The following is a 16,474-nucleotide window of genomic DNA, read 5'->3' as shown; positions in this document are numbered from 1 at the left end:
TGCCTTATATGAGACTTCAGAAGCTGAATCTGCTTGCCTTAACAAAGAGCAGGTTAAGAGATGGCTTGATCACAGTCTATATGTATCTACATGGGGAACGGAAATTTAACAACAAACTTTTCAATCCAGCAGACAGAGAGATAACATCCAGTGGCTGGAAACTGAACCTACACAGAGCCAGACTGGAAAGAAGGTGTAATTTTTAACCAGCAAGGGTAATTAATCATTGGAGCAACTTTTCAAGGCTCATGGTGGATTCTTCATCAGACAACTTTTAAATCAAGAATAGATGGTTTTTTGCTCAAAGAGCTCCTGTAGTTCTAACAAGAATTAATTGATGGCAGTCCTGTGGCCTGTCACATGCAGGAGGGCAGACTAGATGACCACAATGGTCCCTTCTGGCCTTGGCATCTATGACTGTATGCAGGACTGGCACTAGGGATTTGAGCGCCCTAGGCGCACGGCCATTTCACTGCCCCGTGCGCTGGTCCCCCGGCTCCGCAGTCCTGCCTGTGGATGGTCGGCTGCTCCCGCAGCTCCAGTGGAGCTGCCACAGTCGTGCCTGCAGGAGGTCCACCGCAGCCGCACGAGCAGCCGACTGTCCGCAGACACGACTGCGGCAGCTCCACCAGAGACGCGGACCAGCAGACCATCCACAGGCACCACTGCGGCAGCTCCACCGGAGCCACCTGCCGCCCCCTCCGGCAAAATGCCGCCCCCTAATAATGCTGGCGCCCTAGGCGATTGCCTAAGCCGCCTAAATGCAAGCGCTGGCCCTGACTGTATGTGCAGTGCTGGGGGCACTGGTTATCAGTAGCCACTAACCTCTGTACAAAGCATGGATCTAGTACAGTGGTTCCCAAACTGGGGTTCGAGAACCCCTTGGGGTTCACAGAATGTTACAGGGGGTTCTTGGGAAAAAATTCTCTAATGGCGGACAGAGCTGTCCCTAGGGACTCTGGGCAGCACAGGGCCAGCAGCCTGGAGCCCCTGGACTTCCAAGAGCTAAGAGGATCAAAGCAAGCTTATCTATCACACTGAGGAGATTTAAACTTCAAGACTCCTTATAACAAAAGGGAAGTGGGTATTTTTTGCTGTTTTTAAAATTAAATAGGCAGCTAGTATTGTTTTTAAAATTATTGCGACAAACAAGTTTAAGCTTTGTTGTAACATGTGTTGTTTGTCTGGACCGCTCAAGACCTGGAGGCTTATGTAGGAGGAACTCTTTGAGTTGGCTTCTTAAATACCTCCATGCTGTGTCACAGCTGATACTCCTTGATGAAACATAGGAGCCTTGTCTTATAACAGGCTTATTCAAAGTGATACAAGCTAAAAAGTGAGATATTGGAAGAGTGTTGCCATTTTCATAATGTAATAAAAATACTGTAATGATAAGTAAGAACATAACAATGGCCCTGCTGGGTCAGACCAAGGGGCCATCTAGCCCAGTATCCTGTCTTCCAATAGTGGTCAGTGCCAGGTATCCCAGAGGCAATGACCAGAACACGTAATCATCAAGTGATCAATCCCCTTTCGCTCATTCCCAGCTTCTCGCAAACAGGCTAGGGACACTTCATAAATAGTGTGTAATAAGCATGTCATAAAAACAAATTTTATATTTCCAAAATCACTGCTTTTATAATTCATACTCAGGCAAACGAGAAAATCCCAAGAAATATTCATTTCTTCTTCGAGTGGTTGCTCATATGCATTCCATTTAGGTGTGTGCGCGCCGCGTGCACAGCCGTCGGAGAAACTTTTTACCCTAGCAACACTCGGCGGGTCGGCTGGGCGCCCCCTGGAGTGGCGCCACCACGGCGCCGCATAAATAGCCCAGCCATAAGCCACAGTCTTAAAGGGTCCAAAAGCAGCTTTTGAAGGTAACGCCCGGGGACGGCGTACCAGATCTCTTCAAGGATCCTTTTGTCCGCTCCTTCTATCCAAGCCTTGCCTTCCACTGCCTTCCGGCGTGGTCGCATATCTACTTCCGATCAAAAGTGGTGCTGTGCAAGTAGAGTGGAGCACGGATACCACCTCCGTTTGCTTCATCCACGCATTTCGCCCCCTGTCACCGCGTCTTCTCGTTCAGGGACCCCTCCACGAGCATATCCTCTGGCACGAGGTTTACGAAACTCTCTCCTACTGCAGGAAGCCCGTAGAAGGAAGTTCCGCCTGCCCGAAAGGGGGAAGGCGTTATTACTCCGTATTTTTCTCATCCCAAAATCCAAGGGAGGATCCGACCAAATTCTAGATCTGCGGGACTCAAACAAGTGGGCTACGCAAGTTGAGTCCACATGGCTCCCTCACCTGGGAACCATTATCAGTGAGACCATGGATATCCCTTGGATCATGGGAACTGGTACGCCGCCTCGAATAAGGACGGCGTACTTGCCACATAGCCATTTTCCCGCCACAGTAGGAAGTACCTTCGGTTCACGGTCAGCACAGCACCACTTTCAGTTTGCTGGTCGCTCGCCCTTGGCCTGCGCTGCCCCGAGGTCTTTCAACGAATGCCATGTCCGTCGTCGCGCGCACGCTTGCGCATGAACAGCCAGATGCATGTCTCCATATCCTGGATCGTCTGCTCAATCAAGGCGACCAGCACGCCCAAGTCCGTCAGCACGTCCGGTAAACCAAGGACCTCTTTTTCCGCTTGGGATCCTCCTCAATGCGGAGAAGTCCCACTCTCAATCCGAGCAGCAAGTAGACTGGACTTCATAATAGAGGCGACACTGGACCGTCCGCCCTTGCCAGAGCCTACGTGCCTCAAGCGCGCGCTTCCTAGCGCTCACCTTCACGTTGAACGGTCTTGCAGAGCAGCTCGTCGAGCCTCAGCTCGCACTCGCCTTGCTGCTGGGCATATGGCCGCTTGCAACCCATGTCAAAAATATGCCCAGGCTCTCAATGCGACCTTTCAGACGATGGCTTCACTCGGTCTTTCCGTCCGATGCAGCAGGACTCCATGGCACGAGTTAGTCCTCTCCGCTCCATCACCTGTGGCTTGGACCCGTTCAGGTTGTGCAGGATGCCCTTTCATCACAGACCACTCTAACCCTATACGACGGATTGCATCATCCTCGTGCTGGGGACACCTAAGGATGAGGGCGTTGGTCTGACGACGATTATATATACACAGGAGCTACGGGCCGTCCGTCTCGCCTGTCAGCACAGGTTCCAGTCAAGTCATTCTCGTGCAGGGTGTGTCGGTCTTAGACAACTACAACGGCCCATATAAGAGAGAAGATCGCTCGTCTCCCCTGTGTCAAGAAGCCTTCTAACTATGGGACTTCTGTAAAGGGCCCTCGCGAGATAGATTAGATTATGCCTCCCCGAGTCCGGAAACACCTGGCGGATCGGCTGAGCAGGTCCTTCCCTCGCCACGAAGTGTCACTCAGATTCGGACGTTCATCTTACTTCCATTTTCCATAGTGGGGGTTTCCCCAGCATAGACCTCTTCGCATATACCTCCAGCTCTACCCACTCGAACAAGGAAGTGCAGGAATTGCTCTCCATTCAGGCCCCCCCGCGGTCGATAACGGATGCCTTTCCTCCTGCTTGGAAGCCATCCGCCTCTCTTATGCTTCCCCGCCCTTTCCTCGTGTACACACGGGTCTCGGCTCAAGCGTCTGTCCAGAGACAAGGCGCACTCATCGTAATTGAGTCACACAGGCGTGCCAGCCGTCGCTGACCAGCCTTCCGTACCGACCGACCCTTCTGGACACCTGTCAAGGAGCCCTGCCACAGTTCCCCTACACTACAGTGTCCCGGACCTCATCACCAGGACCACCGGGAGACTCCGTCATCCGGATCTGCGATCCTCCACCTCAAGCGTGGCTTCCACAGGCTGAAGCGAGGAGAATTACGCTCTCACCAGTCACGGTGCAGTCGCATTCCCCTCCACAGCAGAAAAACGCAACCCCAGAACGTATGTTGCAAGGTGGGATGGTCGGCTCTACGGTCTGGTGTGCATCCACGGTTTTCCATTACAGGCGTCAAATTCCGACCCCTCCTATGACTGACCAGACAAGCTATGAATGCAGGAGGCCTGGCGACTTCCTCTCTTAGGTGCCCTGCAGCAATACCACCTCCATCCCCGGGTAGACGAATGGCTTAGCCGAGCGTGTTTCTCATACCGCCAGTCTCTTGCTTTGGAGAGCGTCTGGAGCCGCATTAGACCACCCAGTCGTCAACCCAGTCCCCCTCCTGGGAACCTCAACTGGTCTTGAACAGACTTAATGTTTGCCGCCACTTCGACCTACTGGCAACTTGCCGCTCCTCCTCTCTACCTAATCGTGGAAGACGATCTTTCTTGGTGGCAATTCACCTCACGCGTCGGTCTCCGGAAATCATGAGCCTCACTGTCGACTCCCCCGTACACCATCTTTCATAAAGGACAAAGTGCAACTGCGGCCTTCGTTCTGCATTCTCTCCTATGTGTGCAGTGTCTGCCTTCCTACGCTGACAGGACGTCCTTTTCTTCCCGTTCTTCCCGAACCGCATTGCTTTCTGAGAGAGCGCAGCTAACACCTTTGGATGTGCGCAGAGCACTGGCTTCTATGGTGGAAAGACCGCCCTTCCGAGTCCCCGGCAGCTCTTTGTCGCATTGACAGAGCGAATGAAAGTCTGCCAGTCTCCGCCAGAAAGGATCCTCCTGGGTCGAGGGCCTGATTCGCACGTGTACAGCAAGCTCAGGTTCCCCTCGTCACCTAACGCGCATTCCACACGGGGCCCAGCTTCCTCGGCAGCCCACTTGGCACAACTGCCATCGCAGGAGATTTCCGTGCTGCGACCTGGTCAGTCGTCCCAACTTTTGCCTCGTCACTTATGTCGTTGTCAGCATCTGCTGGACGATGCAACGGCCTTTGGGGCGGCGCTACCAGACTGCCGCGTCTCACTCCGACCCCTCCGCCTAGGTAAGGCTTGGGATTCACCTAAATGGAATGCATATGAGCAACCACTCGAAGAAGAAGACAAGGTTACTTACCCTGTAACTGTTGTTCTTCGAGATGTGTTGCTCATATCCATTCCAAACCCACCCTTCTTCCCCACTGTCGGAGTAGCCGGCAAGAAGGAACTGAAGGGTGGCCGGGTCGGCTGGGCTATTTATGCGGCGCCGTGGTGGCGCCACTCCAGGGGGCGCCCAGCCGACCCGCCGAGTGTTGCTAGGGTAAAAAGTTTCTCCGTCGGCTGTGCACGCGGCGCGCACACACCTAAATGGAATGGATATGAGCAACACATCTCGAAGAACAACAGTTACAGGGTAGGTAACCTTGTCTTTTTAGGAGCGGGTTTGGGAAACTTGACATTTTAGTGAAAGGGGTTCACAGATTCTTAAAGTTTGGGAACAACTGATCTAGTATGAAGAGCACTGGCTGAGCTACTCCCTCGCCTGCTCGCCCTCGCCCCCGCCCCACACTCCTGGCATTGAGAGCTTCAGCTGCAGTAAATACGCATGCGCCACCTCCTGGTGCCACACATCCTGCCCTCTGACTTCTCATTGGAACAACGGGTTCTGGATTGATATGTCCTGAACCAATCAGCATGAGCGTTTGGCCAATCCACGTGGGCCGGCGGCCAATCGGAACTGGGGAGCGTGTGGCCGGGGACGTGGCCGCTGCCGGGTCTCAGGGGCAGGTCCGGGGCGCCCGCAGCGAACGAAGGCCTCGTGAAGGCGCCCGGGGGCTCGCAGCTCATTGTTGTTCATACCCACAAAGCCCCGCGCTGAGCGCGCCATGGCCTATCACCAGGGCTACGGGGGGCAAGGTGAGTGCGGGGGGGGGCTCCCGCTCTCCTGAGGCGGGGCCGGGGGCTGAGGCGCCCGTTCGCCCCAGGTCTCCGCGCTCAGGCGCTGCTGCCTCCGGCCGCCCCCAGGCTCTGGGCGTCGGGTTCCCGCGGCTCCTGGCTCCCGTGAGCAGCCGTGGGGGCCGGACCCCAGCGGGGACTCGGACGAGGCCCCCCCGCTGGCTCGGGGTGTCTCCAGTGCCGGGATCGGCTGGCAGCTCTTGGGGGCAGGGCGCCCCAGTGTGGTTTGGGGGCGGCGCCTGGTGTAACGGGGCTCGGCCCCCCTGCATGAGCTGGGGGGGGGACCCCAGGGCCAGGCCCTTGTGGGGAGGGGCGATGCCAAGGGCCAGGCCTGCTGTGATGTGGCGGGAGTTGCGGTGACACAGTAACATTGCCCCCCACCCCGCCAAGTCAGGAAGACAAGAGCAGCGTGGCCCTGTTTCCCAGCTGCGTCCCATTCTCCGCTCCCCACGAAGATACTTGGACACCAGGAATAAGTCTTGATGGGCTCTTTGATAAGCTGAACAGCTGGAGCTCTTGGAGGAGAGACCTTACTTACTCTTCAGCCCCCAAGTCACTTTGACGGCTCCTTCCTGCACCCTCTTCAGGTTTTCAGCCTGCGGCCCCAGAACCAGATGCCCTGTTGCAGTCAGGGTTTATCTACCCAGTGCTGTATGCTCCTACGTACACCTACTCCGGGCACAGATTGGGTGACTCCAAGGGTCACCTTAGTCCTTATTGCCACAACGTGGCAGGGGGAGCTCATGGTCAGTTGCTTGTCTGCTTTGACCTTTGGATCCTGTCCAGAGTCACTGCTCTCCAGGAGACAGTCCCAGCTCTTTCAGCATGGCCTGACCCCCTTTTTCTTAGATAGGTGGCCACGTTTGGCTGTATTAAAATATAGTGTGTCTGAATGGGCCCTGCTCCCCAATCGATTCAGCTCGCTTTGTATGACAGGCCTGTCCCAGTCACTGTTTACCAATCTGCATGTTGTCTGCACATTTGATCAACGTTGGTTTTATATGTATTGCAGGCTCCAAGCATCGAGGCCGGGGCCCCCTGGTCCCTCCTGCCCCGGACCCCCACCAGCTCTTTGATGACACCAGTGCTGGTTTCCCACATGCACAAGGCACCCCTTCCTCAGGAATCGACATGGGTTTCAACACCCTCCTGGCTGACCCAATGGCTAACATGGCCGTGGCCTATGGCTCCTCCATCGCCAGCCAGAGCAAGGACATTGTCCACAAGGAGGTATGGGAGGGACAGGACCCAGACCCCTGCACTGCTCAGGGCTAGAATGTGGGGGCTGGGCAGATTGGGGATGCTGAATGCTCTGCAGCCCCTGTAGTCTGCATACCCTGCGCCCCCATGGTGGGGAGAGTCCTCCCCTACTCTGGCAGTGCTCCCTCTGTAGGGCAGAGGGAACTGAGTCTCTGTGACCCTTTCACAAAAGGGAGGACAGTCTGCTTGTTAAAGTGGGGGGTCTTGCCTGGATTCTTTTCCCAGCTCTGGGAGGGGAGTGGACCATGGGGGCCAGAAGTCCTGGGTTCTATACCTGGCTGTGGTAGGGGAGTAGGATCTAGTGGATTAGAGCAGGGATGGGCTGGGAGCCAGGACTCTGGGGTTCCCTTCCTATCTCTTTGCCTCAGTTTCTTCTCTATAAATTGGATTCGGCCCCCACAGGAGAATGAGGAGGTGTCACTAATTGACTAGTGATAGGCTTTGTCCTGCCAGGACGCCCCAAGCGCAGTAAGCCCCTGTCACACACATCCCATTTTGCCCAGTGCAGTAATCCCCTGGTGCAGCCTGGTGTGATAACACCCCCTGTCCACCCAGTATGATTAGTCCCCCATTATACCCCATAGCACAACCCCCAGCTCTTCCCTGGCACAGTAACTCTCAAGTCCCCTTTCCGGTGTCATAACCCATCTCTCTCCCTGCACAGATCCACAGGTTCATGTCAGTGAACAGACTCAAATATTTTTTTGCCGTGGACACTGCCTATGTGACCAAAAAGCTGGCGCTGCTGCTCTTCCCGTATGCACACCAGGTATGGGATGCCCTTGCCACACATCCTGATCCCCAAGTTATGGGGTTTCAAAGGTGGCCGTGGGGTTGAGAGTCATGATTTCTGAGTTCTCTCCCCAGCTCTGGGAAGGGAATGGGATCAAGTGGGATATAGGAACTTGGGTTGAGAGCAAGGATTTGTGAGTTCTATTTGCAATTCTGGGAGGAGATTGTGGTTTAGTAGGATACTGGGTGGGAGGGGAGGGGGTTTGCCCGGGAACCAGGACTCTTGCGTTCTAGTCCGGGTTCTGCCATTGGTTCAATTGTATGATGATGATGAGGTCTGTGCCTCAGTTTCCCCTGTTTAATGGATAAGAATCTGCAAGGCTTAGAGGCAATATCCAATCACTCTCCCTTCTCTTTAGAACTGGGAGGTTCGGTATAGCAGGGACACACCCCTGACGCCCCGGCAGGACATCAATGCACCGGACCTGTACATCCCCAGTGAGTATGGTCAAGCAAATAGTGATGGGGGGAGGGGCCTCTCCTCCTAGCCCAGATTAGTCAGGCCTGATGACCCTTCTCCTAGGACTGGTAGCTAGGGTCTAAGAGACCCCCTGTTTCTGTCTGTATCTAGTAAAAGAGAGAGCAGTTGGTAGGTATCAGAGAGAGAGAGGGTGTGGTGTGGATGTGGGGGAGCGTGAATGGGGATGAACTGGAGGTGGGAGGGTCAATGGACAGACTGTCCGGCCGGTTAGGCAGATGGACAACGCTAGCACTGTCCCCTGGAAGGCTGATCCCCTCCCCTCACATTTCCTGTCCTGCCTGTGGGTTGCGTCTCCCCCTCCACCTCAGTGGAAGCTCTAGCTCACTTTTCATCTGTGTGTCTATTTCAGGCATGGCCTTTATCACCTATATCCTGTTGGCCGGCATAGCCCTGGGCCTGCAGCAAAGGTGAGTCCTGCTTCCCTGGAGCCACCAAAACTCTGAGCCCACTTTCCCCCACAGGCTTTGTCAGAGGCTCTCTCCCCTCTCAGGCAGTGCTGGCCCCAATGCCTTAGCGTGGTGGGTCCTATTTTCCAGTGATTCCCAGGTGTGGAGGATCCCCCTCGTGTTTTCCTCAAAAGCTGAAGCGTGAACCCAGGTGTCCTAGCCAAGTTCTAGATTGGCTGACTCTCTACCTGTCTCTAAATCCCTGCTACAGTTTCTGTCAGTTGCAGGATTCTCCCCTACTTTCTCTCTCAAACTCGGGTGTAGTTTTGCTGTGTGACCCCAGAGGATCTGTATCTCAATGCCAGGCAAGGGATCCCTGTATAAATAGCATCTGCACCCCACCCCAGCGGCAGAAGTGAAGGCTGATTTGCTGTCATGGTTCTCTGGCAGGTTCTCCCCGGAGGTGCTGGGCATGTGTGCCAGCACTGCCTTTGTGTGGGTCATTATCGAAGTCCTCGCCCTGCTCCTGAGTCTGTACCTAGTGACAGTGCAGAGCGACCTCACGCCCTTCGACCTGCTCGCTTACAGTGGGTACAAATACGTGGGGTGAGTCTGCATGCAGGACAGCCCTGCTGCCACAAGCCAGCTGGGTGGGCAGCAGTGCCAGGCAGCTGCTGGGGAGTGGGGTTCGAGGCTACAAATGTGGGGCAGGGGTTACAATGAACTAGGCTAAAATGAAAATAATTTAATGAAAACAAAAAATTAATTATTGTTGTCTACATTTTTAATGGGAAAATTTCCGTTTTTTTGGCGAAAATTTAAGTTCTGATAATATTTCAGTTTTGCTCAAAAAATTTTTGGGAAAAGCTGCTGTACGGCATCATGGGAGTTATAGTCCAGGAGCCTCAAGCCCCCATTCTCCACTGTGTGCTCCACCTTGCACAGACTGTATCTCCCCTGATGCACTAGTGGGGTGGGCCTTGGGGTCCTGCTGGAATGGGGGGCTGGACTGGGTGATGCTGGGGTGGGGCTGAGGGTTCTGCCAGGGTTGGGATGGCTGGATGGAGTGAAGCTGAGAGTGGGTCTGAGGTGTCCAGCTAGGACAGGGGGACTGGGTGGGGTGATACCGAGGGTGAGTCTGAGGGGTCCCACCAGGATGAGGGAGCAGGCTGGATGGCATGATGCTGGAGGAGGGAGGCTGGTGCATCTGTGCAGGGCGGGGAGAAGTGAGGAGCCCCCTCTCACTGCTTGGTCCTGCCCTCCCCTAATTTCTGTCTCCTCCAGGATGATCCTGGCTGTGCTGGGGGGGCTGCTCTTTGGCAGTGATGGGTACTATGTGGCCCTAGCCTGGACGTCCTGTGCCCTCATGTACTTCTTGGTGAGTGTAAGGCCCAATATGGACACCTACAGCCTTGTACAGTAATCTCTAGGGACAGCCCCTATATAGACACATAGAGCCCCCATGAATCCCTGGCGCCAGGCACCCAGGAATGGGGGTTGCTTCTCTACAGCAGCTGTAACCCACAGGTTGGAGGTGCTTGGGAGTGGAGATGGGGAAGAGCCTCAGAAGTGAGCGAGGCCATGTTGCCCCTGGGCCGTTTGAGGCCATCCCATGGGGTAGTCTCCAGTGCCTTGTCCCCACATGGTGGTATCTGCCAGTCCCAGCTGCAGGGCGGCGGGGGGCAGTAGCCTTTGAACATGCGGCATCATGGGATTTGGTAATGGCTCCCTCAGCTACAGTAGCTACAATGTTCAACTCACTCTATGGGGGCAGTGCAGAGGTGGGAGCCTGGGCGTGGGGCTGCATGAGGAGAGGAGTGGGGATGGGTAATTACCAGTTCATTCCGTATGTCTAATGCTGTCTCCCCACAGGTGAGATGGTGGCAGGGAGAGACAGGGCAGGTGGGTTACCGGGCCAGGCTCCCCCCTATATATAATACTGTCTTTCCCCAGGCACGGTCCCTGCGAATGAAGCTGCACCCGTCCCTGGTGCCAGATGGGATGGGGCATCCCAGAGGCGGTGGGCGTGGTCAGACTTACGTCACCCTGGGGGCTGCTGCCTGCCAGCCACTCATCGTTTACTGGCTCACCTTCCACCTGGTCCGCTGAGATGGGGCAGCGTGGCACCCTGGGAGACAGTCCATCCCAGACACATGGTCTCCTGGGATGCCCCCAGACATTGAGGCACCCAGGACACACATCCTCCAATGCACAGCTGCTGGGGACCATACGCAACCTGAAGCATGGACATCTCAGACCCCGATGTGGGGGCTGGCAGCCAGGACTCCTGGGTTCTATCCCCAGCTGGCTGGGTTACCTGAGGCATATCCCTTCTCCTGCCTATGCCTCAGTTTCACCCTCACTTTGAAGGAGGGATGATAACACTAACCTGCACTCTGGGACTTCCCTAGCCACATCATGTTGGGTGCAGGGCCCTATCCCCCGCCTCCTTTCTGCTGGTAGGTATCTGGTCTCCCAGTCCCCTGGGATGGAAAGTACCCCAAAAAAGAGTGTTTCCAGCATATCAGTGTTTTCCCGGAGAACTCCATCAAAATCCAACACTTGGGGAGAGGGAATAAAGAGTCCTGACTAACCAGCAGTCCGTGTGTCAGTGCTGGGCCATGGTGCAGCAGGGAGTGGGGCAGTGGCCCAATAGGGGGCACTTTGCCCTTGTAGCCTTGGCCCTAGTGCCCAGGCATGGTACTAGGCGGGCTATGTAGCAGGGTAGGGTCTCAGCAGGGGAGCATTCTACCCTTGCAGGCATTGTGGACCACCCCCTACATACAGCACTAGTACAGTGCCCCTCAATCCCAACTTGATGCCACTCTGCAATTTCTGTCCCAGTCATAGAACCATAGATTATATATCTCAGAATCAGAGATGCGTAGGGCCAGCAGAGAGATCTAGACCAGCCTGCTGTTCTGAGCAGGGCTGAGTACACCAGGGATTGTTGGGATAATCTAGTCTGACCTCATGTATGACACTGGCCTTGGGACTGCCCTGAATTAATTCCTGTTTGAACTAGAGCAGATATTTTGGAACAAATCCAGTTTTGATTTAAAAATTGCAATTGACAGAGAATCTACCACAATCCTTAGGAAGTTGTTCTATAGTTAATTATTAAATTGTTAAAAACATGTGCCTTATTTTCAGTCCGACATTGTCTAACTTCAACTTCCAGCCATTTGATCGTGTTAGACCTTTGTCTGCTAGATGGATGAGCCCGCTGTGATCCAAGTGCTGTTCCCCAGTAGGCACTTCTAGAGTGCGACCAAGTAATCCCTTAGCTTTCTCTTTGTTAAGCTAAATAGATCAGGCCCTGGAGTCTCTCACTATGAGATATGTTCTCTAAGCCTTTAATCATCCTCGTGACTCTTCTCTGAGCCCTCCAATTTATCAGCTTCCCTCTTGCATTGCGGCCACCAGAACTGGATGCAGGATTCCAGCAGCAGGTGCACCAGTGCCACCTATGGAAGTAACAGAGCCTCCCTTCTGCTCAAGCTTCCCCTATTTATACATCCCAAGATTGCATTAGCCCTTTTGGCCACAGATTCACGTTGGGAGCTCACATTCAGCTGATTATGTATGATGACCCCCAAGCCCCTTTCAGGGTCACTGCCTCCCAGGCTAGAGTCCCCCATCCTGTAAGTGTAACCTACATTCTTTGTTCCTGTATGTGTAACTTTACATTTTGCCATATTAAATCACATATTGGGTGTTTGCGCACAGTTTACCAGCTCATTCTGTATCAGTGACCTGTCCTCTTCATTAGTCACTACTCCCATCTTTGTGTCATCTGCAAACTTTATCAGCAATTATTTTGTTTTCTTCCATGTCATTGTTAAAAATAATAAACAGGATAGGACCAAGCAGTGTGGGACCCAAGTAGAAACATATGCACCCAGTGATGATTCTCTGTTTACAAGTAAAATGTGAGATGGCTCAGTAAGCCAGTTTTTAATCCAGTTAATAACGTGTGCTGTGGTGATTTAGTATTGATCTGGTTTCTTAAGATATCCTGGAGTATCATGGAAAATTTCTTACAGAAGTGTGTGTTCAACATCATCACTCATCTCTGACTCTCACAAAAAAAATACCAAGTTAATTTGACAGGCTCTATTTTCCATAAGCCTATGCTGATTGGCTTTAATTATACCACACTTCTTTATTGATTCAGTTTTGTTGTGTCAGTCATTCCATTATTGTGCCTTGGAGTAACGGAGGTGGGAGGTTCATTAGGGTCTGGTATCTTTACAGGTTGAGTGTTTGGCTGCAGGGAGCTTTGAACCCATGTGGGGGACAAGTGCAGGCCCTGCTCCTAATAGCACATAAAGTAGTCAGAAAAAGGAGTAGGGGGAGGAAGGATTTCATCTGTCATTTTCCACAGCTATTAAAGTGCCTGCCCCATCAAACTGCCCCTCCTTTCTCCCCCTATTAACGCTAACCCCTCTTCCATACACACACATACATACACCTCCCTCCCTCCTGGGGGAAGAGCTCTGCCGCAGCTCTGATTGGCCACTTATACCACAGCAGGTGGGGTGAGCAGCCAATCAGAGGCAGAGTGCAAGCCCCCAGGTGGAGTCGGAGAAGTTGTATTTGCTGTTGTATTTGCACTTTAACCCTCATCTCCACTGTAGCCCAGGCATGTTGTCACACAGGGATGCTAGAGTGAGGAGGGGAACAGACCAGGAGCTCTGGCTTATCCTGCCTTCAATGCTGCTGACATTGTCATTCTGCCTCTTGCCACCTGGTGTCAGTGTGAACACACAGGGCCCTTTGCGCAGGGAAGCAGATGCTATTAAAGCCCGACAAACTTTCCTCAGCAGATGCCCTCAGTTATAGGGGTGCTGGAACCATGCAGGGCCGGCTTTAGGACGTACGGGGCCCAATTTGCACGTTTTTGGCGGGGCCCTGGCAGGGATGATTAAAAAAAAAAAAAAAAGCCTTTAATTTCTTAGCAACCAGTACCCTATAAAAAGTTCTGATTTAAGGGATGTGCCACAGTATGTATTTTTTGTACCAATAAGGTTACCATACATCCATATTTTCCCAGGAGGAATTTTTAAAATTGAACCGCTATCCCAGGGCTCTGGGGGCTATTTAAAGGGCCCAGGGCTCCCCTGCTTCTACCACCCTGGCCCTTTAAATAGCCGCAGGAGCCCTGGGGAAGTGGCAGGGCTCCAGCAGCTATTTAAAGGGCTGGGGCCGTAGAAGTGATGGGGGCCCTGGACTTTTTCAATAGCCCCCACAGCCCTACCCCAGGGCTCCAGCAGTGGGGCTCTGCCCCCTGGGGAAGCCAGGCCTCCCAAGTACAGCACACTGGCTTGGGCGCAGGGCCCCCATTCAGGGGAATTGGTTGAATCGGCCTAAAGCTGGCCCTGGAAGCATATGTACGGGGGGGGGGCTGAGAGCCACTGAACCAAACTGTAAACCCTGGATATGATGGAAACCACTTTAAGACCAGGGGTGGGTGGAGCAGCACCCCAGTTACAGCACCTATGCCCAGTTATGAACCAGGGACCCCCCCCATATGGCCTAGAGCAGCTGTAGGTTCCCATCCCAGCTCTGCTGGTGCTTCTCAATCCTGACCCACAGCCCCCTGCTAGCCCAGCCTTGGGCTTCCCGTTGTGTTTCAGGTTCTGTTAGTTAAGTGCTTAGTACCACCTTGCAACCACTCCCCCCGCCCCCTCAGCAATTCATGCTGCAATGCTGACCTCAGGGGGTGTGGGGAGGCACCTGGCTCTCCCACTGGGCCCCCTCCCACTCATCATGAATCCAGCACCTCAGTCAGCATGGATGGCTGGGGGCAAGAAAGACAAATATGCTCTACCCCTGACCTCTGCACTGTTTCCTGCCCCTCTGCCAGCCCTGCTCTCCAACCTCCTACCAACTCCCCCACCTGCCTCCCTCTCTGCTTCTGACAGCTCTGGAGGTTGCTGGCTCTTCTAATTCAGCAGAGATCTTGGGTTGGGATGTGGGGATGGGGATGGGGGGGGTGAAAGAGCTGTGAACCCCCTCCCCCCCCTTGAGCTAGGGCTGGAATCCCACTGTCCTGACTCCCAGCTCTTCCCACTAACTCCATGGCCCCTCCCACAGCGAGGCCAAAAACCCAGCAGTCCTGACACCCAGCTGTAACCCACCGCTGCCCGCGCTCATGCGCGCACACACACACACACAGCCCCGCCCAGCGTAGGTGCACACACATTAACTATCCTGCTTTGTTTAATGAGGAAATGGAGCGAATCGAGGACAAATTCACAGGCATTGCAGGAGATTGGGGGGGAGGGGCGGGGGGGGGGTGCTGACAGCAGTCCCAGGTCAGGCAGCTGGGGTCCTGGCTGGAGATGGGGCCAGCTGGGGCGGGGGGCAGGGAGGGTCAGGTGGTAACTCACCTAAGCAGATTAAATCCATCACTACTGCAGCTCATGGCTAATGTGCTGGAGCAAGTAGGGAGGGTAGTGAGCACTGGCTGTTATGTAACAACAGCTCCCAGCCTGGGGCGGGCGGGGAGGGGCTGGGCTCCTACTGTTGCATTTCCCCCCACAACCCCAAAATGCTGCTGGGTCACGTCTAGGTGCCAGGCGGGGTGGGGGGGAGAACTCTATAAACAGCCCTAGCATGCCACCCCAGAGGCAGCTGCAGCTCACTGCCAGGAGAGGGAATCCTTGTATAAACAGCTGCGGTGCCCCACGCCAGAGGCAGCTGCAGCTCACTGCCGGGCGAGGGATCCCTAGCTACAGGGCTGTGATGGGCCCATTCCCAGCAGCTCAAAGCCTGGGGGAAGTGGTTCTTTGCCAGTGCAGGGTTCTCGTTCTCGCTCACATTCTCTCCCTGGCAGCATAGTGACAAATTTGAGCTAAGACAGGAATTTCTCTGATGAAAAATGTTAGCTAAATGGGCCAGAAAACAGCAGCTGCTGATTATTCTCTAGCGCTTCAAAGAGCTTTGCAGTCCTACTACTGCCCCAGGAGAGAATTTTACTGATCTCATTACAGAGGGGAAACATATCAGCAAAGTGGCTCGGACCTAGGAATCCTGGCTAACAGCACCGCCATAAACTGCACTCCTCTCCCAGTGGAGTGCCAGAGCCCTGTAAGCCTCATGGGGTCCTCCCCCGCCCCACCTTTGCCCTGGCTCTAGCCCCTTCCCACTGGTTGGAGAACGAACCCAGGAGTCCCTGCCCTAGGGTCCAAGAGTGCGGCTGTCCCTGGGCTGGCTAGTCCCATAGGGGCTGAGCTCCCTGCCTACACTGTGACTATGATCCACCGCCCCCCCCCCCCCCCCCCCCCCCCGGCCGCCCGCACAGAAGCAGCCCTGGGACTGGCCCTTTGGTTCAGGCAGGCCTGACAGCCAGCCAACAAGCACGCTGAGTGACTGCTGGCAGGTGGCTGGAGGGGGGATTTGGTGGGGGAGTGTCATGTAGGCTATGTATGAGGCTAGTTTGGGGGGGGTGAAGCCTGTGGAGGGGGCAGGGATTTGGACTGCATGAAGGGACGGACAGTGCGTGTGTGCCACTGGTGCTCAAGGGCTGCGTACCCTCCAACAGCAGTGCCCAGCCCTGGGTGAAGGCCCCCCTCCATCCTGGCAGGCTTTGGGAGCCTGTGGCAGAGGACTCGAGCAGGGCTGCCAGCATCTCTTATTACAAGGGACATCCCTTATTTTCCCTCTCTGTCAGTTGCTGAGTGCTGTGAAACGCAGCCGCAGTGCCCGACAAATTGGGGTGGAGGGAGTACAGTTCCTATTGCTACAT

At 54.5% G+C, this 16,474-nt stretch overlaps 2 protein-coding genes across 4 annotated transcripts in view; one reads left to right on the top strand and one right to left on the bottom strand.

Annotated features, from left to right (window-relative positions):
• PACS1 (phosphofurin acidic cluster sorting protein 1) overlaps positions 1 to 16,474 on the bottom strand; it is a 548,517-nt gene that overhangs the window by 413,682 nt on the left and 118,361 nt on the right. The window lies entirely within an intron of this gene.
• YIF1A (Yip1 interacting factor homolog A, membrane trafficking protein) lies at positions 5,561 to 12,444 on the top strand. 2 transcript variants are annotated; one of them, XM_032804189.2, is made up of 8 exons: positions 5,561 to 5,763; positions 6,815 to 7,032; positions 7,727 to 7,831; positions 8,214 to 8,292; positions 8,685 to 8,742; positions 9,172 to 9,327; positions 10,006 to 10,099; positions 10,675 to 12,444. In XM_032804189.2, the coding sequence occupies exons 1-8, from the start codon at positions 5,733 to 5,735 to the stop codon at positions 10,828 to 10,830; spliced, it is 897 nt and encodes a 298-aa protein (XP_032660080.1). In that variant the 5' UTR covers positions 5,561 to 5,732; the 3' UTR covers positions 10,831 to 12,444. The 2 variants fall into 2 exon arrangements, with proteins under 2 accessions (XP_032660080.1, XP_032660079.1); XM_032804188.2 differs by lacking the exon at positions 5,561 to 5,763 and having other exon boundaries at positions 6,754 to 7,032.

This window comes from Chelonoidis abingdonii, chromosome 17 (genome assembly GCF_003597395.2).
Source record: "Chelonoidis abingdonii isolate Lonesome George chromosome 17, CheloAbing_2.0, whole genome shotgun sequence".
In the NCBI taxonomy this organism is placed as follows: domain Eukaryota; kingdom Metazoa; phylum Chordata; order Testudines; family Testudinidae; genus Chelonoidis; species Chelonoidis abingdonii.
The sequence above is the reverse complement of the archived record's forward strand: the minus strand, read 5'-3'. Positions and strand labels throughout refer to the sequence as shown.

Bases quoted from the DNA above. Each gene is read 5' to 3' on its own strand.
- YIF1A (XM_032804188.2), top strand. From the start codon at position 6,769: ATGTTGTCTGCACATTTGATCAACGTTGGTTTTATATGTATTGCAGGC. The intron at 7,033-7,726 runs GTATGGGAGGGA...CTCCCTGCACAG, and splicing joins AGGACATTGTCCACAAGGAG to ATCCACAGGTTCATGTCAGT. The intron at 10,100-10,674 runs GTGAGTGTAAGG...GTCTTTCCCCAG, and splicing joins GTGCCCTCATGTACTTCTTG to GCACGGTCCCTGCGAATGAA.